At 51.8% G+C, this 25,073-nt stretch overlaps 1 protein-coding gene and 1 pseudogene across 6 annotated transcripts in view; both read right to left on the minus strand.

Moving 5' to 3' along the window:
- The window catches only part of MSI2 (musashi RNA binding protein 2), a 402,629-nt gene that overhangs the window by 41,056 nt on the left and 336,500 nt on the right, over nucleotides 1-25,073 (minus strand). For all 6 annotated transcript variants that reach the window (XM_055577553.1, XM_055577552.1, XM_055577551.1 and 3 more), the window contains 2 exons: nucleotides 17,958-18,072; nucleotides 6,750-6,824 (listed from right to left, as the gene is read on the minus strand). In XM_055577553.1, the coding sequence (XP_055433528.1) occupies nucleotides 6,750-6,824; nucleotides 17,958-18,072 (190 nt within the window). The remainder of the gene's footprint in view (nucleotides 1-6,749; nucleotides 6,825-17,957; nucleotides 18,073-25,073) is intronic.
- On the minus strand, nucleotides 6,855-17,949 carry LOC129649754 (Krueppel-like factor 5; annotated as a pseudogene).

Raw genomic sequence — 25,073 nt, forward strand, 5'->3', positions numbered from 1 at the left:
CCTATGGCCAAGGCTGCTTTCGCCAGTCATCTGGTTTAAGAGATCTTGTGCTATCTTCCCTCCGCTTTCCACATTCAAGCCATGGCCCTCAGCTCAGGATAAGACAAGACCCCTAAGCCTTGGTCTTTGCCTAAAGACCAGACAATCTGACCTAAGCGTCCATCGCAGAGCCTTGGCCAAAGATGCACGACAGCAGCTTCTCCCCCAGAGGAAACAGCATCGACGTGAGCCACGGCCCCTGCGCTAAGACCCATACCCTCCATGTGGAACAGAATGACCATCTTTCAGAGGGACCAAAAAACCATCAACCAGCGTCTGAGAACCGTCCGTCATTAGGCTAGAATAAGCAAGGCAAAATATGCAGTGAGCAGGCCTGAGCCCCAGATCCGGCCACCACGCAGGCATCGCTAATCAACCACAGCCCCCTTTCTGCTGAGCTAAGACCTGGCCTCGTGATTCTTCTCAGGCCAGTGCCCCAGGAAGCCAGTCCTCATCAGCATCTGGGATGAAACCAATGTTCATCGCTGAGGAGACAGAAGCACAAACCGGCACTTTCAGAACCAGAAGCCCAGGGTCTCCCCACCTCGGACCTGTCCCACCTGGCTGTCCCCAGACCATCGCCCTAGGAGGGAGGTGTGAGCATGGAGCCTGGGGTGCTGGCCTGATCCTCCCAACTGTCCCAAGGGCCCCGAGTCTGAGGCCACTTCAGTAGCCAAGACTGTGGTTGAGACACTTTCTGGTGGTTGGGGCCGAATGAAGCCGTGCTGTTCCCAGTAGAGCGGAAAGACACCCAGAGGGCCACAGTCAATCTGAGGCCAGGGAGAGGAATAGACCCAGAGAGGAGGCGGGGCAGTGCAGAAAGAGGGGGGCATCCTTCTGACGCACCTGCACACACTCCTCACTGCCCCCTCTACCCGTGCAAACCACTTCTGACTCGCTTTGGAGATGATCACATCATTCCTCAACTTAAAAGTCATTAAGGACTTTTCTGGTGGCTCAGACGGTAAAGTGTCTGCCTGAAGTGCGGGAGACCCGGGTTCGATCCCTGGGTTGGGAAGATCCCCTGGAGAAGGAAATGGCAACCCACTCCATTACTCTTGCCTGGAAAATTCCATGGACTGAGGAGCCTGGTGGCCTACAGTCCATGGGGTCACAAAGTCGGACACGACTGAGTGACTTCACTCTAAGGACTTTTCATGTGTTTTGGGGATCAAAATTTGTGAATTCCAGAACCTGACAACACTCACTCAGCCCTGCTTCCCTCTCTAACTTTGTCTCTCCCCTACCTCCATTCCAAGATGCTCTTGCAAGCATCCCATACACTGAACTGCTCTTAATCCCTAGGACCTGCACCGTATCCTCTCTCAGGTTTGTGGCAGAGGTTGCTAAATGTCCCCTAATATCTATTTCACACGTCTTCCTTAATACCAGAATCCTGTTTTTAGCAGGTAGTTACCAGGAAGACAGACATTTCTGAGGTTCCTCAGCAGCTAAATCTGGCCATATGACTAAGGCCTGACCAATGGGATCTAAGCAGAGTGCCACACATGACTTCTAAGAAGTGTTATTAAAGGGAAGAGATGTGTTCTTCTGGATGAGTATGTAATGGCTGGAGCTTGAGCAGCCTCCTCAGACTATGAGATGGAGTCTTATGTTGAAAAGAAAAGAACACAAAGATGAGAGAAACTCAGATCCCTGATACTGCAGAGCGACATCCAGGTTTCTTCCACATTGGAAAGAAAAAACAAATTCTTATTTTGTCAAGGCCATTATTATACTGTTTTCTTTTTAAAAAAATACTCAATTCAGTGTCTAGGGAAGTCATTTCTCTGCTTGGGGGGTAATTCCTTCTTTTCTTTACCCATCTCATTTTATTTCACTTGGTAAGACCCAGTTCTGGTGCCACCCCAGGCAGGACTAGCAGCCTGTCTTTGTCCTCTCGTAGCAGAAAAAGACTCCCTCTCTCTAGCTAAGCACCTGTCCCAGGATGCCCAGTGGATTTGATCGCTGGTTCTCTCTCCCTCAGCTGGACCGTGAGCATCCTGGGAAGGGATTTTATTCATGTCTAGATGTTTGGTACCTAATCCAGGGCCTGATGTTCAGTAAATGGGGAGGGAGGGCCGAGGAAGGGTGAAGCAGGGAGTCCCAGTAACTCTCTTGGGGATACCCAATCATTTCTTTCACTGATAAGTAGATCCCCCAGCAGGCAGCTTCATCGGGAGTGACGAGGAAGCGAAAACCATTCTGGAAAGTGACAGAATAAGAACACTAACGCTCACTATTTCTAAACTTTCAGCCGTACAGCAGTTACCAGTTGACAAGGCATGCTCACATATACACAATATCCTACTTAATTCTAACAACCTTGGCAGTGTTATAATGTCGAGGGCTCAGAAGGCTAGGTCACTTGCTCAAGGTCGCATGGCTACTGCATAGCAAGTAGGACCTGGAAATGAGATCTTCTAGCTTTACATCCTGCAACATAGGTGCCTCCTCGGACCTCTACCGTACAGGGGAATTTGGAAAGCAAGCCACGTGCAAACCATGTGTTGGCTGGTGTGCACAGCACATGTGTGGGCTCACATACAGATGTCAGGGGCTCCAGATGTTCATTGGTGTTTTCCCTTGGGGGCGGGGGCGAAGGCAGAGGAAGGAAGGGGTGGCGGGGTGGACCACGCGGCTGCTGCACGCCCACGCTCCGCCGTGACTCAAGAACAGGGCCGCCTCGAGCAAGCGGAGGAGACAAGAGGAAGCAGGGAGGGCTGGGGGCAGAGACCGCCAGGGCAAGCGCACCTGCCTTCAGAAGCCACACCAGGCTGTCACTGCGGCCAGTTACTTAGTGCATTCACCTCCCCCGGAGTGCGAACAGGGTGCTGTGAGGCTGAGACACGGCAGCACACAGCATGTCCATGGTAAACATTTTATTTTTCTACCTCAGTTGCTTATGGGGGTAAAAATAAAACGTCATTAGGGAGAAGCACAGATGAACTATTTATGGAGATGAGGAAAATTCACAATGGCTTGAACGTCTGTGAGCTAAGTATACTAGCGTAAGTTCACCAAAGCAAAGCAATTCACAGCAGAACAAAACAAGCAGGAAAAAAAAAAACCCATACAGATTTTGAAAAATAGCATCTATGAAAAAGTCTGTGGGAAAATAAAAGGAAATTAACCAATGACGACATCAAGCATCTTTAATGAGATGAGCCAAACTGCACATGTTGGGCCTAAAGGATGTGCGTGCATGCTTGTTGCTAAGTCGTGTCTGACTCTTTGCAACCCCATGGGGCCCGCCAGGCTCCTCTGTCCATGGGATTCTCCAGGCAAGAATACTGGAGTGGGTTGCCATTGCCTTCTCCAGGGGATCTTCCCAAACCAGGGGTCAAACCCACGTCTCCTGCACTGGCAGGTGGGTTCTTTATCACTGAGTCACCAGGAACACTGACATTCAGACAGATGGCTGTGTTTACATCAAATGCATCTGACAGACGCACGCAGGTCACTTCTCACAAGCCCTGAGGATGAACAAGGGGTGATTCCTGAGGGGCCAACTGAGCCGTACGTAGCTCATTAATCCAAGAGAGCAGGGAAGTGGATGATCAGGGTCATAGGGAAAGGAAGCCCTTTGGGGTCCTGACCTGATCAGGATGAGCCCTCTATACCCATCCCCTCTGACCCGTGGGCTAGGAGGCCCTTGAGGCCAGCTGGGAAAGCAAGGCCAGTGGGCAGCCAGGTGGGGGCAGAGGTGCTAGGAAAGAGGGCCCAGAGTGGACGGTGCCCACAGGGACTAAGGTGAGGTCTCACCAGGGTGCCTCCACGGCCCTCTTCCCAGAGATAAGCGTGCGTGATTATAACAACAACCACACGGGGGCTGGCTCCAAAAGACAAAGACACCCAGATATGTTTGTACAATTTTTCTTCCAGATCACATTGTGCACATTAGTATTTACAGAACAATCTGTGTGCATGTGTGTTCACTTCTGGAACTGTCCACCACAGGATACAGTGGACAGGTCACATATCCTCCACCCCTGTGGGCCAGCACTGAACAGCCCATCCATGAAATGCCCCAGTGTTGTTTAAAGTAAGCTGATGCCTTCTCCCTGGATTCCCGCGAGGAAGCTCCACACCGCTTGTGAGAAGTTCCCCTCTGGCCTGCTGCACTGGGAGGGTGACAAGCGGCCTCAGCGGGGAGGGACTCCCAGTGCAGACAATAAGCAAACTGGGAGGAAATGGGGGACAAAGCTGACTTTAAAAAACCGAGTGAAGCACTGGGGACGTGAGTCCTTCCCAAGAATTACAAAGGAGAAAAAGAACGTTTGTGCCAACAGGCAGCCGGGACAGTGCTCAGCGGGCACTGGTGGCAGCTGGGTGGCCCTGGCAGGGACCCTGTCCTCTCTCCAGCGATGGGAGCAAACCCCAATCTGTCACGCCTCTCTTAAGAGCTAGCTGATAAAAACTGTCTTGTGAAACTGGCAATAGTCTGCAAAGTGAAAAAAGAACAGAAATTAACAGACTGAACTGAAATCAGAAGGGAAAAAAGAGAGGAAATGGGAGACCCTGATCAGGATCATAAGAATTCCAGCCCCCACGCCAATCCAGGAGGGCGGGGGCAGGACCACACAGCAGACATCTGGGTGTGGGAAGGAGCCGTGTCCCCAGGGGTGGACCATCAGTCTTTCTGGAGAGAATTGCTCCCCACTCTAATAACTACCCGAAGCGTCTAGCCCTCTTGATGGGCACATCTCTTTTTTATTTTCATGGAAACCTAACGGTGGGCAGAGGCAGGCGTTTAACACCAACTGTGAGGCTAGAAGGGTGTGCGGCAAGCCCAGATCACACAGGTAGAGTAGCAGGGACAGCGGCAGATGAGAGGGGGATTCATGGAGAGCGCCAGCTCAGGTGGAGAGGAGGCAGTCGGTGTTAAGAAACACCTGCCTCTGCCCATCGTTAGGTTGAGAAAGAACAGTGACGTCCCACCCATTAGATGATCTATATTCTGCACAGACAGTAGCTACTAGCCTGCTGAGTAAATGAAATGTGGTTAGTGTGGCTGATGAACTGAATTTTCATTTTACTTAATTTAAATTTTAGAAGCTTCACGTGGCTGGTGTGATTGATTGTACTGGACGGATGGATGCCAGAAAGAGGATGAAGTATGGCAGTTACGACCCAGGCTACCCGGGTCCCAATTTGAGCCCTGACCTTTGCTGGTGGTGACCCCCTTGAAAAGGGTTTCTACGTCTCCAGGCTTCAGGGGAAATCCTGGGGAGGTGCAGACTGTGCCCAGCTTCCCGGCTTGGGATGCCTTATATCCTGCTCGGACAGGCCCATGGGCACTGGAGCTGCCACCTGCAGATGAGCAGGGGTGGGGGGGTCCCCCTTGGGGCAGCCGGGGACTCCTGCTGAGGGCCCTGCCCTGGCGGGAGACCACCCTGCCAGGGGGACAGGCTTGTGGGGAAGCCCTCCCCCACTCACTCCCGCCACCTGAACCTCTGCTCTTGGGTCTGCTGTTTGCCTCCGCCTTTCCCTTCCAATCAGACCCAGGGACCATCTAGCCCAAGTCCCTCATTTACAGAAGACAAAAGGGAGGCCCCGAGACCCTGGATGACCTGCCTGTGGCCTTGGGCAGCCAGGACAAGGGCTTCTGTGGCTGGGTGAGGACCTGTCCCCTGGAGGGCACGGATCCCAGGGTCCCAATGCCTCCTTACCTCCTCCATCACAGCCCTCCCCTTCTGAAGCTCAGCCTGAGCATAGGTGGGACTGAGGCCCTCGTCCACCATGAGCCCCCATCTCCACTGCCTTTAGAATGCCACCACCTCCCTCCAGGGCCACATCCCACCCCGCTGGCCTCCCTGCAGCTCAGGCCTCCGGGTTTGGCAGGATGACCAACCAGGAGTGGAGGTCCAGCTCTCTAGAGCCTCTTCCCACAGCACAGAACCTAAGGTGAAAGAACTCTGCTCCTAACATCTTCTCTAGAACTCCAGCTGTCCTCAGAACACAAACACCCCAAGCACCCCAACACATTCTTGCTGTTCTCCAGGTCTGAGAAAGGCTGGCTGGCCCCCTCTAGGGAGAAGCAAGCCCCATAAAACATCGCTTCCTTCAGCAGCGCTCCCCATCCCTACAGGGTCCTTGGCCCCCCAGGTGAGGGTCCCAGGCCTCCCTAGCTACATGTGAGCTGGGCAGCCTGGGCATGTGAGTGGGCAACACCAGGGGCTCTGCCTTGAGTCTCTGATGCCCACGCAGAGGGGAGGGAAACTCTAACCACCCCTCCCACCACCCCTCCACCCCTCAGGATGGAGAAGGGATGCAAACCCGAGAGCACACCCCACACACACATCAGAAGGACATCAGAGCTGGAGGAGGGGAGGGCGAAGGATGATGGGGTCCAGACAGCAAGGCACGTGGGTGCTGGCAGCCAGAGGGCTGCAGAAAACCTTGGGCCCAGAGTTCAGTCCCTTCCCCAGGGAGAGAGAACTAGGAAGGAGCTCCAGAAAAGGGAGGGGGAGAGGACAGAAGGCTCCTGATCAATACTCCCCATGCCCCACAAGTCATTTTCTGTAACCCGGCACCCGTGAAACACTTCAGTTAATTAAAAACTGCATCTAACCCAGTTAGATCTGTAGGCTGGTCTGTGAATGGACTTAAGTATGAGCTGGTTCTTCTTAGGGCCACCCCCCACCCCCACCCACCCAATGCAGCCCAACTCCCATGTCCCCAAAGCCCCAGGAGACAAAGCCACTCACCTGGGAATTGATAGCCATAGCTAGGAGCAAATCCGGGGTAGCCGCGGCCATAGGTTGCCACAAAGTTAGGGTAGCCTTGAACACAGAGAGAAAGACCATGTCAGTGAGTGCAGCCACCTCAGGTGGGAGGAGCCCGAGGGGGGTGGGAGTGAGAAACAGCGTGAGTTATTTTTCTCCACAAAGTGACTGTCTCCAGTGGGGGGTCTTTACCCAGGGCCTGGGTCACCCCTCGGCCACGGCTGGGGCACTGCCGTCAACCTGCTGGGGACTAGACCCTATTTGGGCAGCTGCTACTGCTGCTAAGTTGCTTCAGTCGTGTCCGACTCTGTGCGACCCCATAGACGGCAGCCTACCAGGCTCCCGTCCCTGGGATTCTCTAGGCAAGAACACTGGAGTGGGTTGCCATTGCCTTCTCCAATGCATGAAAGTGAAAAGTGAAAGTGAAGTCGCTCAGTCGTGTCCGACTCTTCGTGTCCCCATGGATTGCAGTCTACCAGGCTTCTCCGTCAATGGGATTTTCCAGGCAAGAGTACTGGAGTGGGTTGCCATTGCCTTCTCCGTCTAAAACAGTATACATTCAGTATGAGTCCTCAGGTGAGCTTTTAAATGAGAAGACTGTACAAACTTTTGTATAGCCCGGGTAATCGCAGAAGTGGATGATCCATTTCTCCAAATCGGGGTTACTCCTTCTATTGTATCTGACAGGCTGGACGTTTTGCAAAGTAACTGGCAGGGTGGCAGGTAAATTTGGATTATGAATTGCCAGTTTAGAAGCAATGGTAGCAGCATAGGATGGAGGTAGGGTTAAATTCTGAAGCACCTCTGCTTGTCTATCTGGACTTCCAGGCTCTGAGCTTGGTGGTGACGGGGGGAAGTAAGTGGCCTGCTGGAGAAGAAACTGACTTGGCATGGTGTATGTGCAAGGGGGCATGCTCTGGAATTGCTTCATGGCGGTTGGAGGGATGGCGGAGGTGTGAGCATTAAGGCCTGCCATGGCGGCCGACATTGAAACGTTAAGAGTGTCCATTACTGCTGTCTGCTTGGTAGAAGTGGGCATATCTAGATCCGGTGTATTCAGGAGCTGGTACAGATGGCCCTGCTGGGGAGGGACAGAAAGATGAAGGTCTGGTGTAGGAAGTTCTTGCTTGATGAAAATATTGATCACCTCTGGCGCTGCGGTCTGGTGGGAGCTGAATATGCTGGTGAACTCGGGGAGGGCCTGGGTTGGGGCCACAGGAGGGGCTGTCGTCTCACTCTGGTGGCTGAAAATGGTAACAGGTTCTGTCTTGATGTGTGTTACACACGGTCTCTGGGATTTGTAGAGGCCAGATCTCAGGTGAGTGATGTCAGGGAGGAAGATGTTCATGTTGATACTGTAAGGCAACCCTTTACTGTCAGTGAAGAACTGGTCTACGACTGAGGCACTGTCTCGTCTATACTTTTTATGTTCTGGAATTATAGAAACTGGAGGAAGCTAGGTGTCAGGTACTTCTCCATTTCACATCTTGTCTGGACCAGCTCCTCGGCGGGCAGCCGTGGTCCCGCGGCGGGCAGCGGAGCGGACTGCGCCTGCGGGTGGTGGTTCGGCTGCTTCAGCTCCTAGCAGGGGAAGACGGCCGCGTCGCGGGCCGGGTTCGCGGCGCCCAGCAAGGGCTTGAGCTGCGCCAACACCGGCTCGTCCTGAGGGGCTGGCGGCTGGGGCACGGGTCCCAGGCGGGCGCTCATGGTCAGCACCCGCGTAGCCATGGGCACTCGGGGGTGGGGTGGGGGGGCGGTCCCGGGTGCAGGGCGCGAGTCGAGCTTGCTTCCCACGTCGCCCACGCTGCTCAGGTCGGCGAGCTTGGCTTTGGACGGACCTCTCAACTCACAAGACTCACAAGCAGGCGTGGTTTTCAAAGGCGAGCAAGAAAAGCCCAACTCTTCCGCTCCGCCACGTGTAAACGCCGACGTCCACCCGACGACCACTTTCTCCCGCCCCGCCCCACCACGCTCCCTAGCTCCCCGGAGTCCGCTCCGCCACTGCCTGTCTCCGGGAGCGAGCTGCTAGCGCGCGTACCTGCCCCGCGACCCTTAAAGCCCACACACTTTCTTGAACCTGCAGAGTAAATGCCATGCGTTAACCCCAGACCCTGGGCCCGCTACTGGTGCTGACATTTGCAGAGCTTACCCTGAATATACTTTACCTTAAAGCTATTGACAGTAGGAGATTAAAGTTCTTGTAATGCCTCCTTTTGAGGCAGCAGCGCCAGCACCATGGACAGAGCATAACTGACTGGGGTGTGGTTTACGGTCTGGGGGCAAACTCAGGGTTGACCCCGTGCTTCTGGAAAAACAGTGGGCCCAGTGAGATACGGCCCGGGAGACGCGGGGACCAGGCCGTGTCAGGCAGGGAGACGCCACCGTGTCTTCCCAAGGCCCTGGGAGAATGGGGAGCTCTCGGCTGTAAACGTGCACCACGAGCATCAATGCAAAGCCAAGCCGGCATTTACCAGCAAGCATGGTCCTTACAGGCGCCATCTCAGTGGGGACCCCGGGGGGGGGTGGCTAACTGAGGGGTGCCTGTGGAAACTGCTGCTGGGCTGTGCGTGGGGTGCAGTGGTAACCACTGGCAAGTTCTGGGGCTCATGTGGTCTTCGGTCTGTTACCAGCCCCCTGGGAAATGGCCACTTCCGCTCCCTACCCTTCACTGTGCGTCTCTCTACGTCCTAGCCTCTCGATTCAGGATACAAAGAAGGCTGGGGGTAACCCTGAACGTCAGACACCCATGGCTACCCCATTCCAGCCAGCCAGGCCCCTCCGTCTCCCTCTGCTCATGTAGAATTTCAGTCCCTTCACGCTCTTAAAATACCACCCTGGTCACCCTCCTACCTAGTCTACGACCACCACCACCACCACCACCTGCCCGACTTGAGTTCTGGCCTCTGAGCCAGACGTCTGTGGTTGTTTTTGGCTGCTTGGCACTTGAAACCTCTTCTCTGTGTTTGAGTCTCGAAAGGCCTCCCTCCTGCTCCTGCTGAGCCTGGCCACTGGAACAGACTGTGAACCTGGGCTGGGCCAGTGGAAGTCTGCCCAAGGGGCCAGGAGGGCAGAGAAGGAGGGTAGTTCAGAATCTGTTCTGGAGTCAGCAGCACACAGAGCCCAGGGTCCACTGATACCAACAGCTGCCCCCTGACCACATCATTCTTCAGCTGTCCCTTGGTTGGACTGTGGCTGACCGCCTAGCTCCCCAGTTTCTTCCTGTTCCCCAGCCTTCCTGGCAGTTCTGTGCATTGCCCAAGCCCCTTCCAATAATCTCCTTTACTGCTGACAGCAGTCAGTTATTTCTGTTGCTTTGTCACCAAAACGCTCGTAGAAAACTGCTCGATGGGTGAGTTTAGGACAGTCTCCACTCCCTCCAGCCGTAATGATGATAGTGACAGGTTTCCATATGTATCCCCGTGGCTCCAGACAGCAACGTAAATACCCTAGACAGGATCTGGGGGGACATCATCTGCCTTTAAGGTGGCTTCTCACAAGTTACAAGCATTTTCTGACCCTGTAGGTGATGGTTGAAGACCAGGACCATTCATGAAATTCCAGCTTGGGAGCCTCAACATGAGTTAGAGTTGGCAGATCTTCCTGCTGCCTGCTCTGAATGTTTTTATGCCTCATGTGTGCGTGCTAAGTCGCTTCAGTTGTCTCCAACTCTTTGCAACCCAGTGGACTATAGCCTGCCAGGCTCCTCTGTCCATGGGATTCTCCAGACAAGAATACCCAAGTGGGTTGCCATGCCCTCCTCCAGGGGATCTTCTTGACCCAGGGATCGGACTTGCATCTCCTGCATTACAGGTGGATTCTTTACAGCCGAGCCACCGGGGAAGCCCCTCAGAGGTTCAGAAGTGGGCCTCACCCTTCCTCACTTCTCTGCTTATTGGAGTCACAGCTTCTGCCTTGACCAGAGGATCTGTCAAGAGCTGGGACAGAAGCTTACTGGACTGCACATCAGGAGGTGGGTTCTCCAGCCCTGCCTCTGGCCCAGGGCCATGCCATGGGGGGTGACCCCCTTTCCTCAGGGTGACTGAGTCGTGCCATCTGTAGGGACCTTTGCAGGTCCCCTGCAGCGCTAATTCTCACCAGAGACCCCAAGTCTCAACAGAAACCAGTGGTGGCTCCTTTCCTTTGCTTTGGCCAGAGCCTTTCTAAATCTGCCATCGCAACTCACTGGCCAATCAACCAAAACCTGTTTACACCCCAAAAGGGTCTTGCTGCTTGCTCTTTCCCCATGAGGTTATTCTCCCAGCACCTGGTTCCTGGTTGGCAGCCAGCTTCCCAGACCAGCCAGGGTGACCTGGCAGCTTTGCTCTGACTACAGAGGAGCAGACCCCAGTGAGTCTGCTGAGCTCTGGCACCCGACGGGGAAAGGGCGACAGAGATGGGGACTCGGGTGCCTCAAGTGGACACACACACACTGGCTCCTTCCTTGGTATCTATTTCATGCGTGGTCTGCCCAAGTCTCCTCCAAATTAATCACCTGCTATCAAATCAGATCTTTCAGCACTAGATTTCTTACCATTATTTCAACAATATTGATAAGTGGATTATATGCAAACAGCCAAATCACCACTGCTGAGGGGTTTTCCTAGTGAAAAATGGCTCCTCTGCCTCTAACTTCAGCACTGGGGTCTTACATATTTCAGTGTTAACATGATGGCAAATTACAAGCCTATGTGTCACTGCTGAGACTCCCTCAGGGTAGGTGGGGTGGAGGGTGGTGAACGCCCAGTCCCTCCCTGATTCGGGTCTCCAGTACAATGCCATTGTGTCTGCTTTCTCCCTGGCACAGGAAGGACGAAAAATGGTCAAGTTCACCCCAATCTGGGGCCTCACCCCAATCTTCCCGGACATGTCAAAATTGTCTCCTATACAACAAAGATGAGAATTTGGCATCTGCCTGAGTGGGGGATCTTATCTCCACCCCCCATCGCCAAACATCCTCTGGGTCAAGCAGATGAAATCATAAATTTATAATACAACATTACTTCAATTTTCCTCTTCATTTACTTCTGTGCAGCCCAGCTCTGCTCCAGCGGCTCACAGCCCCGGCCACACGGGGGAAATTGGCTGGCTGCATATCAATAGCACATTACAGCAGCCCCATGCAGACGCTCCATCAAGCCACATTACGGTGAGATGACCCAGCCACCACTTTCATTAGGAGCCAGGCCCCTCCCGCACTGGCCACCGCACAATTTATTTGCTCCAGTACTCTGGATGCCTGATCAATCCCACAGTAATTATCTCTTGTCACTAAAGAAAAAAACCAAACCTTCTGCCTGGATGACCACCTTTCGTGCAGACAGGCTTTCCATTGTGTGTGTGGGTGGGGGAATCAGAAATCAACAAGAGATTTTGAATTTGCCAGTCCGATCATTTGGGCGATGCTGGGAAAATTCTCAGAATTGTGGCTCTAGATATTTGCTCCAACCTTAAGAGATGTCTGTATTTTAGATGGGCACATGACGAATTCTCTTCCCGGCTCTGTGACTCAGCTAACTCTGAGTCACGGAAAACTGCTCCACCGAGGTGCCCGACTTGAAAGAGACAAGAGACAAGGGCTGTTTATCCGGGGAGCTGCCAGTGAGGGACAGTCTGCTGGCGGTGTGCACACTGTTGCCTAGGGCACCAGGGCGGCTCCATGAGGTCTGCATACAGATGCGATACCAAGTGCCAAGAGCTCCTCCCAGGCCACCGTCTACAAGGACCTGGGCCAACGTAATCACCTGGAGTTGCAGAGGCTCCTCCAGACTTGTGCTAGCCCATTAAAATTTAATCTAATCTAAACTATATTAAAAACAAGTCAGATGTCTTCCTGGTGGCTCAGACGGTAAAGCGTCTGCCTACAATGCGGGAGACCAGGGTTCGATCCCTGGGTCAGGAAGATCTCCTGGAGAAGGAAATGGCAACCCACTCCAGTATTCTTGTCTGGAAAATTCCATGGACAGAGGAGCCTGGTAGGCTACAGTCCATGGGGTTGCAAAGAGTCAGACATGACTGAGCGACTTCAATGTCAATGTCGATGTCAAAAAAAAGTCAAGTTCTTCAGCCCCACCTTAAATATACAATAAGCACATGTAGCTACCATCTCGGGTGGTGCAGATACAGAGTTTTTCCACCATCGCGGAAAGTTCTGTGCACTGTGCTACTCTAGAAGGAAAACGATGAGCTGAACTTTGAGTTTCCTCTGTTTACCAGAAAACAGCTGAACAAATGGAGACCTCCTTTTGGGTATGACCTCAACAGATATTTGGGGAAAGACAAATCCCAGTTGAAATTACAAATGAGTCTAGGCATGCGGCTGTATGTTCCAGCCAATCTCCTTTTGATTAGTGAATGCCAGCAGATTACAGCTCCTTGCCCCTTCCAGACAAAAAAAAAAATTATTTTGGCTTTCATTTCTGAGGGGCTTAATGTCGGGGGGCACTGGGTCAGGATTTCACAGCGTTGGTGAGAATGCCCCTGGCTTTCTGGAGCCAGTCAACAGTGTCTCTCCACTTCTGGGCCCGTGAGGCGAAGCTTTTTTACAAAGCCTCAGCAATGAGGTATTTCTCTACTACTAGTATCAAACAGGTTACGTAGTGTGTGCCCAGCGAGGTCAAGATAGAAGAGATAGGATTATGTGTCTGAAGGCAGAGAAGGCCAAGTGGAATCAGATATAGCAACAATAATCATGTTTGCTTTTACTGAGTCTACCTTCATTTAAGAAAAACCAGAGATCCTAATGCACTGGGTGGGCAAGGCAGAGAACAAAGTCTGAGGGCTGCAAAAATACCTTTCCTAGGGGTGTGGCTTGATTTTGGTTTTGGCCGTCTCAAAGGCAGGGAACGATGACTCCTTCTCTGCTACACTTTCTTCAAGGAGTTCCCATTGGGCTGATTATTCCAATGATTCTGTCAAAGGCTATGAAAACCAAAAACCAAAGCAACTGTAGGTTTCTTCCCAAGAAGGCTGGCCGGCACATCAAGAGAGATCAAGAAAGAGTAACTGCGCAACGATATCCTCATCAGCCTCCCTCTGATGAGACCTCCCAAAGTATGGAGAAAATCTTAAAGGGCATTTAAAAATTAGTTCTATGGTTTCCAAGTCATTTATAGATGAGGGTGTCTGCTGTCTCACTAGAATGTCATCTCCTGATACCAGAGACTTCTTTCTCTGCTGCCACCTCAGACTCTAGAACAACGCCTGACACTTAGCAGGTACTCAACAGATACTTGTTGAGTGAATGGATTTAAAAGCTTTAGCGGTTTATAGTCTCAATTCTAAAAATCCCTACCAGTGTTACATAATTTTCTATCCTTTCAACAATAAAAATTTTAATCACAGGAACTTCATCTCCTTAACGAACTTAAACGGAAGTGTTTCTATGTGAGCCAAGCTCATTAACCAAATTGGTGGAGGTGGCGATGAAGGTGATTGTAAGACTGATATGGAGACCAATGCACCGTGAAGTTGGGGACCCAGGTGACTGACGGAGTCAGGTCAGGCCATCCTGCCAAAGGATTAGACTCTGGTGATGCCATCCTTTTAGAGGGAAAAAGCAAGGGCTTCAGTCACAGTGCAGCAGATGGCATCTTCCTCGCCCAAGAGTCCAGGGGCTCGGGGTGCCCAGCTGGACCTGCAGGTGAAATGGAGTGCAGTCCTGGGAAGATCCTGGCGAGCACATCAGAGAAGGCCTGGTGGAGACCCCAGCCCAGCTGGGGGTGGGGGGCAACAGGTCAACCAGACTGTAGACTGTGGGCTTGTTTCCTGGGTGCTGGTCTGATTCCCACCTCTGCTGAGCTGGTTCCTGACTGGGGGCACACGTGGGGACCTCTCAGGATGCCCCATCTCAGCAGGCATCCGGACGGCCTCAACATAGTAGCTGGGGGATTCAGGAGAGCCGGGGGCGAGGAGGCTTGGAGTTCAGTGCATGGATCTCCTTGGGAGGCAGAAATTCAAAGACAATCCAACTCCTCTGACTGGGGGTCTGATCCGAGGATGAGGGTGCAGGAGACAGGGCACAAGTCACACACAGAGGCAGGTCGAGCAATGCTCTTGGTCACTGGCAGGAAGGGGTCCCAAGTGGAAGGGTGTCAGGCACCTACACGGATGGTAATTTGATCAGGGCTCCCCAGTATGTTACTAATAACTGCTCCCAGGTTGAGTATATATTACTGTGTTTTGTTGATTGGAAGACACACTTCTTTTGTTTCAAACATCTTAACATCCCAAAAGTGGTCATCATCTCTCAATGAGGTTTGGTTAAGCATAAATTCTTTCTTTCTAAATAGTACACGATGTATATACTTGAATTTGATGAAATGCAGCACTGGCTGGGCATGGTATGGTTTCATTTATCCTCAACACCCACTGAAGTGTGGGCTCCCACCTCCTGATGGAGGGGTAACTGCAGGGTGGCGGGGCTGTCCCTCCCCACGTCATACACTGACCAGAAGAAAAGCCTACATCCCCGGATTTCAGAGTCCTGAGCCCTTCCCCAGGGTCCACACAGCCTCTCGTGGTAGATGCTGGACCCACACCAGCAGTTCAGCTCAGAGAGCTCTCTGCCTGCTTGGTGGAGGAGGCAAGCCTCTGAGATCCAAGGGGGCCTGGCCGGGGCATGGGGCATTCCCTGGTGGGAGCCTCGACCAGAGCCATGTGGGCAGAAGGCCAGCCCTTAAGCAGCAAGGGTGGGGGTGATGGGGTGAGCTGGGGGTGGGATGCCTCAAGAACCAACAGACTCAACCACAGGACATCTGAAACTAACCATCACTACCTCTTCACTGCAGCTCAGAGAAGTCACAATTTGGAACATGAGAGAACACAGTTGGGGCAGATGAGCAAACACTTGGCATCTATCACATTCCCACCCCTCAGCAAGCAGGAGCTAATCGGACTGTGTCCGGAGAAGCGCGGCCCACTCGGGTCTGTCCCCCACCAGCTGCGGCCAAGGCCACTGGGCCCGTCACCTCTCCCCACACACACTGCCTGGACCTGCCCCACCAGCAGACTTGCTGGCCCTTGGGGTTCCACGCTAGGACCCTCACATTCCAGCTACTCGGTCTGCATTGCCCTTGGCTTGCTCATGCCTCGCATCCTGGCTGAGAGGTCACCTCTGCGCGGGAGGTGTTCCTGGATTCCTGTGACTGGTTTCGTTTGTCATCACGTGCCTGTGAAGCACCTCACGACTCTCACGAGTAATCCCACACCTGTGTGGTACACTGATAAATGTCACCTCTCTCTGCTCCGTGAGGGCAGGGCCCACGGCTGCCTTGTTAAGTTCTGCTGCCCCGGGCGGGCCCTGGGCCACGCAGGCAGGGGGCCTCCAGGACTGCTTGCTGTTGAATGCCTCCTGCAGCCAGCGAGGCCCCTGCCTGGGCGCCCGTTAGGAAACCTCTGGTCTCTGGAACCCTGAGACCTTGCTTGGCATCTGGGGAGGGCACAACTGAGCTGCACTTAGCTCTTCGTCAGCTGATGTGAATGAGTTTACTTCTTTCCACACCTCTGCCTCCCTAGGAAGAAAACCAGCTTACTCTTCCAGCATATAAAGGGTACTCAGGGAGAGGCAGAAAGGTGGGGGCACTTCCTGAAGATCTGGACCCCAAAACTCTCCCCATTTGATGCCCTAGAGCCTTTATAGTCAACAATTAAAACTTCAAGAATCTGAAAGCCAGCAGGTGGTAATGGGCTCAACTCTTTTTTAAGATTTGATTTTAAAATTCAAAGCAATTAATCCATTTGGGGTTTCTTTTGGTATACAACATAAGGTAAAGGCCATATAAAAATTATCTTTTACAGCAAGAGCTACATGATGTCTTGTAGTCAGCCAGGAAATAATTATCACCAATTTTTAAAAAATTTAATTTCTTTATAATAATTAAACTTGTACATAGAAATACATTTAGTTTAGGCTTTTTAACTTTCTCTACCAACAGGCACTTTCCTATATGCCACACTATTTTAATTATTGTAGTTTTATACTATGTTCTGATATATGATCAAACTCTTTTTTCTCATTTCTCTTTAAAAAATTTTTTTCTTATTTATTGTCATGTGTTTCAACTTCCACATAAGTGTTAGAACCATTTGGCCAACTTTTAAAGAATTACAATAGAAACTTTCCCTGAAACTCTGTTGAAGTGAAAAGTTAATTTAAGAATTAGCATCTCAGCCATTTTGAGAATTCTCATTCCTCTTTTTAAAGTTCCACAAAATAACTTTACGTGCTTCTGTTATTTCCACAGACAAATAGATACAATTATTTTTAAGAATTTATAAAGCCAAGAAAAGTTTTATAAATTTAAAACTGAGCGAGGAGTGATTCAAACACCAGCAAATCTGAAAATACACAAAGAGCTTATCAAACAATATAAAAGAGAGACTCTTAGCCAAACCAAATGAAACCCATTAAAACTAGACAGGCTGTGTGCCTGAATGGAATTTCACCATTAACTACCATTTATCCCATTTAATTAGTATTTTCCCAACACACAATAACTTGCACTAAAATACCGTTCTCTCGCCTTGAAATTTCTAATTATTGTTGCGAACCACACCATTACGCTTCTCCACTGCTTTCTCCATCTTTCATGCCATTTAAGTGGCAAGATTTTCAATTATCTACAGAGGACGGACAGCAATACCTTTAAGTAAGGGGCATAATGTGCAACTCAATTTCTCTAAAGGCCAGGAGAGATCATTTTTCGTCAGAACAAACACACTTGTCTTTCATCTTTTTTTTTTTTTTTTGCAAATAAAGAATAAAACAGGTTATTTAAGACATCCATTTAAATGCAAATTTTGATATCCCAAGAGAAAAATGTTAATCATTTAAACAGACAGGATTATCTCCCACCCTGCCATATCCCCTCCTCTTCCAAGTTAAAGACAATGCAGCCTCAGCCCACATAAGTTTAAGTCAGGCAGGAGTCCTTAGGTGTTTAAGAGCTCCATGTCATTAGAGAAGCCTGAGGCAAAGAGAGTAACTTTTCCTCCTTTTGAAAAAGGGAATGGAAAGGGGAAAGAATAATATCAAGTATCTCCGATGAGTCAGGCATCTATATATTTCTGCTAATTTGGTGGTTGCAACTGTCTTGAAAGAGGGAAGATAGATGGGGAAGCTGATGCTTGGACAGATGAAGCAGCTTGTCCAGCTGGGGGTGACCCGGTTCCCAGGCCCTGGCCCAGACTCACCCAGCATCCCCATGCCGAGCATGAATGCGTCCATGGTGTAAGGCAGTCCCCGGGCCCGGCCTCTCGTCCCAGGTGGGAACATGACTTCCTTCGGCTGAGCTTTCTTACATTCTACCTGTTAAACAGAAAGGCGAACAAATGAGATGCAAATGAATTCCATGTAAATGTCAAATGCAGAACTGATCTGGTTACCAGCTAAGTTATTTTTAGCCTCGCTCCTTACTCACTGTAAAAATAGCCATGCCGAGTAAATGACCTGCAAAACAAATATTGAAGAAAACACACCACTTGAACAAATCCTGCTTTAGAAAAACCTACAAGGATGAGATTGGGTTTGGAGAGGCGGCCAGGACGTCAGCTGAAGAGGTACAGGAGTGGATTGGAGCTCAGATTGAAACCTGTGCAGAAGGCAGGAGAGGTAAGGAGACTGGCAATGGCTGCTGGATGCATCTGTGAATAGTAACAACAGTAACAGTAATAATCCATCAAGATTGTGCAGCCCTTTACACGTTTACACATTTCTCTCAGGCTCTATCAGGTCAGTGACTCTTCATATCAGGCCATCTGATCCTGTCTCTCATTAAATAGACTGGTTAATTAAGACCAACCTAGACAGCATATTAAGAAGCAGAGACATTACTTTGCCAACAAAGGTCCGTCTAGTCAAGGCTTTGGTATTCCCAGTAGTCATGTATGGATGTGAGAGTTGGACTATAAAGAAAGCTGAGTGCCGAAGAATTGATGCTTTTGAACTGTGGTGTTGGAGAAGACTCTTGAGAGTCCCTGGGACTGCGAGGAGATCCACCTAGTCCATCCTAAAGGAAATCAGTCCTGAATATTCATTGGAAGGACTGATGCTGAAGCTGAAACTCCAATACTTTGGCCACCTGATGTGAAGAACTGACTCACTGGAAAAGACCCTGATGAAAGATTGAAGGTGGGAGGAGAAGCGGACAACAGAGGATGAGATGGTTGGATGGTATCACCGACTCAATGGACATGAGTTTGAGTAAGCTCTGAGAGTTGGTGATGGACAAGGAATCCTGGAGTGCTGTGGTCCAGGGGTTCGCAAAGAGTCAGACATGACTGAGTGACTGGACTGAAGTAGTCTTAGCTTCGTATCATAGATGAGAAAACCAAGCATCCAAAGGCTATGAAACCCACTTATAAGCCATGTCCCAGTAGGTGAGGGCCAGGAAGTTGGATTTTTAAAAATTTCTAGGTCAGTGATGCCACCATCTCCATAAAACCTGCCCCAGCACACTCCCACGGAAGTAATAAGATTAAACACGGATTTACTTTGCAGCTATGTCTTCAAGTGGTTGCTAATCTTTCCTGTTTCCCCCTCTGCCTCCAAAACTTCTTAATCCTATTCTGCTCACATCCAGAAGTCGTTTACTTAGCATTAGCAACCTTAATGGTTGCTAAGTAATGCCAACCCCAGGAAGGAAGTGAAGCTGTTGCCCGCTGAAGCTCCTACACCCTTATTTCACTAGTGTTCTTCAGGCCCCTGCTCAGCGCTTATGTGCTTTTACTTTACAGGCAGACTTAGCAAGCACCGCTAGAAGGTAGTCAGTCCCATTGCTGATGAAGGCAGAATGTTGTAGGACAGGACAGGGGTGCTTAAAGCTGCAGAAACGAACAGCACGGCAGCCTGATGGTGATGCAGAAAAGACAAGGCTCAGGGACCTTTTGCTAAAAGGCAGTCTGGGGCCATATGGCATAGGAGCCGAAACTCCATATTGCTCAACAATGTTGAGGGGTGACTACCATACAGACAATTACTATTGCTCACGGCACAACTGAGAGATGAAGGAAAAGTTAAAACTGTGTGTGATGTACTTTGTTTTCAAAAGGACCTACACAGGTTATCCCTTTTAGAGATATTCTCATTCCAAACACTTCAATTAAAAAAGTTTTTTGCTTAAGGCTAGGGGAAGCTTTAATCACCTAAAATATTAACTCCTCTTTCTTCAAAGATGCTGGATAATCAGTATTACTGTTGCTCTTCAAAGGGTGATAACCACACGTTTTTAAAAGATGGACAAAATGAGTCAACATTCATGACTGGTATGTTTAATACAAAGAGTTTTTCTAGATTAAGAGGAATGAGCATCCCCAAAGAGAGATGGGTAAAGGACACAGACAGGCAACTCACAAAAGTCCAATAAAGAAGCATACATTCCCGAAGGAGACATCATCTTTTGCCAACCAGACTGACTGCGATGAAAGGGTCATTTGATGTCAGAGTCCCTGAGAGTATGGGGAACAGGGGTGGAAACGGGCAGGTATTTTTCTGGAGGGCAACCTGATGAGTCGTAAAGGCCACAGATGTACACATCCTGTGACCAGTAATCCTACGTACAGGGATTTATCCCACAGGGATGAGGCTATTCACCACAAGCATTAATTATAATTTTTTTTTAAAAAGGAAATACAAACACTCCAAGAATGGAGAGTCAGGCTGAGTTTGGCTCACCCAAGCTGACTGAAAGCTATGCAGAGACGGAGAAGCAGGCTGATAGGAATATACACTGGTACTGGAAAACCCTCAGTCCTGGGTGAACCAGGATGGTGGGTCACCTGAACTGCAAGAGGTGGGGACAAAAGCAAGTGTATATATCACTCATGGGAAAAATACTAAAAAAAAACCAAAATCACACCAAATTCGTCGAGTGACTTTGTGCTTTATTTTTATTGTGCGTTCTTTAAAAAAGAAATTAATTTACAGGCAGCATTGGGTGTCAGTGGCGGCACACAGGATCTTTCATCGTGGTGTGTGGGTTTAGCTGTCTCGTGTGGAATCTTAGCTCCCAGACCAAGAATTGAACCCGCGTCTCTGCACTGGAGGGCGAATTCTTCACCACCGGACCACCAGGGAAGTGCCTCCCTTGTACATGCTGCCATTATTCCTTATTCTCCCAGTTTGTTTTTTTTTTTTTTTGCTTTAAGCATTACTCTTGCCAGCGGGGTGGGGTGATTTGCAGGAAATAAATTCACGAGAATCAGGTCTTTCAGATGCCTCTCCAAAGCCCAGGGTTGACGCTGTGCTCCTGGAGTCCAGGTCTCACCCCTGGGCCTCAGAAGCAGGCTGAGAAGCCGCATCTGGAAGTGCCTGCCCAGGCCTGGGGAGATAGGTGTGCTGTGCAGAGGCAGACAGATCATTACGTGACGCCAACACCGGGCTCTGGAATAACACGCTAAGCAGCTCGCTTCCTAATAGTCCTATCGGTGACAGTCTACCGCGCTGCCATATGAAAATCTGCCGCCTGTTTCCAGGCAACCTGATCAACGAAATTTCAGGTTTATACAATTTTCATTTAGGAGACATAAAGGCTAACTGACTGTAATGGGAGTATGTTCAACAAACCCACCTACTCTTCCTCTCGCTGAACGGGGCTGGCAGCTCCGCTGAGCTCTGCTTTGTCTCGTCCGCTCCCGTCTCAGGCAGCACTGGCTGCCTGGGTTCTGTCAACCCCCTGCCGCCCGCTGTGTCAACGGTGAGGGCTCCCGGGGACCTGAGTGACAGGACAGGCAGCCGTCGCCCCAGGGGGCCTGGCCTGGCTCAGCCGGCACTGAAAGCTTCTCAAAAGGTCCCATAGGACCAGGGGGCCTGGCCCCCACCCCACCTCCTCTGATGATCTGGGATGGAGGAAGCACACAGAAGGGGAACGGGGCATAGATCTGTCTGCTTGGATCATGTCCTTGCAGTGGGCCAGGGGCTTGCTGAGGATGTAACTCTGGCCTTCGCCCACCAGACTGGCAGAAGCCTCGTGACTCCCACCAGATTGCGTGTTCAGGCCAAGGATCAGGGTCGGCCTCTACTTCCTGGTTCCTCCGAGAGCAGGGACTGACTTGCATGCTCCTTAGGGTCAAGGAGATGCAACCACTTAATGCCACAGTGCTGAGGGGTGCAGCGTGCCCAGTGAGTGCCAGGCGGAAGGGGTGCAGAGACACAAAAGGCGTATGTATAAGGCAGCGCATAGCCACTGTCTGTCAGTCTGTGAAAGGAGCAGGTCCTGACTGCGCTGTTCTCCCAACACAGGCCAACACTCATCGCTCAACCTTGTCACTTCTGGGCCTGTCGGCCTCCGTAGCTTCTTGAATTGGCGCACATTTGAGTCAACCCATCCCCACTATTTTCCCACGGGGTCCTGGGCAGACCAAAGAACGTGGCTTGAGCACTGAAGTCAGAAGCCCAATGGGGGAACCCTGCCCATCTCTGCAGCTCCATGCATGTGGTCACCTGGCCGCACACTGTCCCAGTTTTCAACTGCCATGTGACCAACTCCCCCCACACTTGGTGGCTCTAAGCGCTAATTTATCTTCCTTCCTGGGCTTCTGAGTGCGAAGTGGACCCAGCGGGGCTATTGCTTGTGGTCAATCGTGTAGTTGTGGTCAGACGGTGGCTGGGGCGGCAGCCAGAGGAAGCCTGCCTCGGGGGAGGGCCAAGAGGCCTTTCTCCCTCCCACGGCAGGCAGTGGACACTGCTTTGGCAGGCACCGTTCTTGATGGCTTCTCCAGGGCATGCAGGCTTCTCCCAGCATGGGGGCAGAGACCCAACAGAGAGTGTCTGAAAACCATGAGCATCCCAAGGGACCAGGGCAGAAGCCACCCGGCTTCCCACAACCCCACCTTGGGTGTCATGGCTACTTCCATCACCTGCTACTGGTTATACTGGGCCAGCCTGGATCCGATGTAGGAGGGCAACACGCAGTGAGCACACAGGACCGTGGGACCCACGGCGACTGGCTGGCTGGGGGCGGTGGGCACTGAGGGCTGCCTTCACCATGGGCCCCAAGGCAGGGCACAGAAGTTCCCCTCCCAGGGCGGCCCTGGAGATGCCCGTCTGGCTCTCCGGGTAAACAGAGGCAAAATGGGAGTGGTTCTCCTGGGGATCAGATCTCCAGTTCCTTCAGCGCCATCCATCTGGGTAACAGCCCCTTGTTGATGGTAAATGCTCCCACCACCCACCCGAAGTGCTTGCTCTTGGGCAGGCCTGAGGAGGGGGGCCCCATCTGAGGAAGGAACACCTCTGAGGCTTGGGTCTCGGGTCTCCCCAAATCAACAGCTCAGACCCCACCTCCGCAGCTTCTCACCATCACTTGGCTCTGCTGCTGCTTCAGCTGGCGACTAGACAACGGCGCCTGGGGGTGCAGCAGGAGGTGGCGCAGGGGATTCCAGGTGGGTCTGCGCTCGCAGGAAGCCTTGGAGGCCACCTGTGACCGACTGCTCACGCCAGGAAGACGAGGTCTCCCATTTCAACTTTGACGGCTGGCAAAGCCAGCAAGTAAGCCCACACCGGGATCCAGACGCCAGCGATGTGCCGACCCCCAGAGCTTCATGAGTCTGCTTTAGAGTTCCAAACATGCTGCTGTGCTTGGCCAACTCGCCTTGCAGGAGAGGGTGTGGCTTCCCTGCAGCCCTGCGGTGACGGGCTCAGAGGGAAGCCCGTCTTCAAAGACAGGACAGCTGAGGTGGCCGTCCGTCCAGAGGGTGAATCAGAGCCTGCTGCGAGCCTGATGCGTGGTCTCCAGCCCTCTGCACGGGCTGCTCATTGTGCTGCTCCTCTGCCTCTGCCCGTCGGATCCAAAGCAACTCAGCGAGGAGGTCTACTGTTTCTAACTCTCTACTTTGAAACAATTTCAAAAGGACAGCGCAAAGGACGCTGCACACCCTTTTCTGATAGCTCAGCTGGTAAAGAATCCGCCTGTAATGCAAGAGACCCTGGTTCGATTCCTGGGTTGGGAAGATCCGCAGAAGGGATAGGCTACCCACTCTAGTATTCTTGGGCTTCCCTAGTGGCTCAGCTGGTAAAGAATCCGCCTGCAAGGTGGGAGACCTGGGTTTGATCCCTGGGTTGGGAAGATTCTCTGGAGAAAGGAACGGCTCTACCCACTCCAGTATTCGGGCCTGGAGAATTCCATGGACTGTATATATGTCTATGGGGTCGCAAAGAGCTGGACACGAACAAGCGACTTTCACTTTCACACCCTTTTCCAGTCATCTGTTGTGAACGCTTCATGCCTTCTGCTTTATCATTTGCACACTCTTTGTCGCTAACCATGTGTTTTTTCCTGAACTATCTGAGAGTAAGCTGCATACATTACACTTTGCATCTCCTGAACATAAAGATATTTTCTTATGTGAGCACAGTGCAGTTAGCAACCTCAGGACATTTACTATCTATGTAAGTACTTGTATCCAACTGCCTTCCATGTTCCTGTTCTGCCAGTGGACCCAACGATCCCTGTACTGCCATACAGACGCTGTACAGCAGGCAGCTAAGGCCCAGGACGTCATACACGGCGCCGGTGCTGCAGGACCATGAGTGGGGAGATTGGGTTTGAACCCAGGCCCACCTGGTGTCCTGGCCCAACCAGGGCAGCAGGCCCTGTGCCACCCTCTCTCGGGGGACGGGCAGGCGGAGGGGGGGGGCACGACTTGGCACTGACTTTGGAGACAGCGCCGGGACTGCAGCAGGGACGGCTTTCCTGCAGCCATTCTCAGCGGCCACCCGCGCCCTACAGGCCTGCAGCCCACGCAAAGTCCAGCTCCCGCCAGGCACCTTCTGGAAGAGATGGGCAGCCTGAGGAGGATGCCCAGGTCTGAGACATGAAAAGGCTTTTGTCTTCCCGAGGTCTCTACACAAACGGCCCCAGTCAGCACGTGCCCCGGGGCTGGGCCTCAGCCTGGGGAAACCCAGCCCTGTGCCCGTGGCCTTGGCTCACAACGCAGCACAAGGGCGCTCTGTGCAGCCTGAAGGGGCCAGTGTCTGCAGCTCTGCTTCCTCCCCCGCAGGGGTCACGTAAGCAAGGACTTATCCTCCAGGGACAGAGAGGTCGACTTCAAAGGATGAAGGTCCACGGCTGCGCAGAGACCGACCTGGGCTGTCGGGCTGGCGGGAGGGCAGAGGAGGGCCACAGTGGTGGGCAGGCCTCTCGGGGCGGCCAGGCACCCAGGGGACGGCTGGTGGCTTCTGCTGCAGGCGCCACCCTTCTGCGGAGCTCCCCGCAAAAGACGCCTGGCCATGGGCAAGAAGCTGCACCCCCTCCCCAGAGGGCTCTGTGGGCTCCGGGGCAGCCCTGCGCCTCTGAAGCCCCACGCTGACACTGC

This window comes from Bubalus kerabau, chromosome 4 (genome assembly GCF_029407905.1).
Source record: "Bubalus kerabau isolate K-KA32 ecotype Philippines breed swamp buffalo chromosome 4, PCC_UOA_SB_1v2, whole genome shotgun sequence".
NCBI lineage: Eukaryota > Metazoa > Chordata > Mammalia > Artiodactyla > Bovidae > Bubalus > Bubalus kerabau.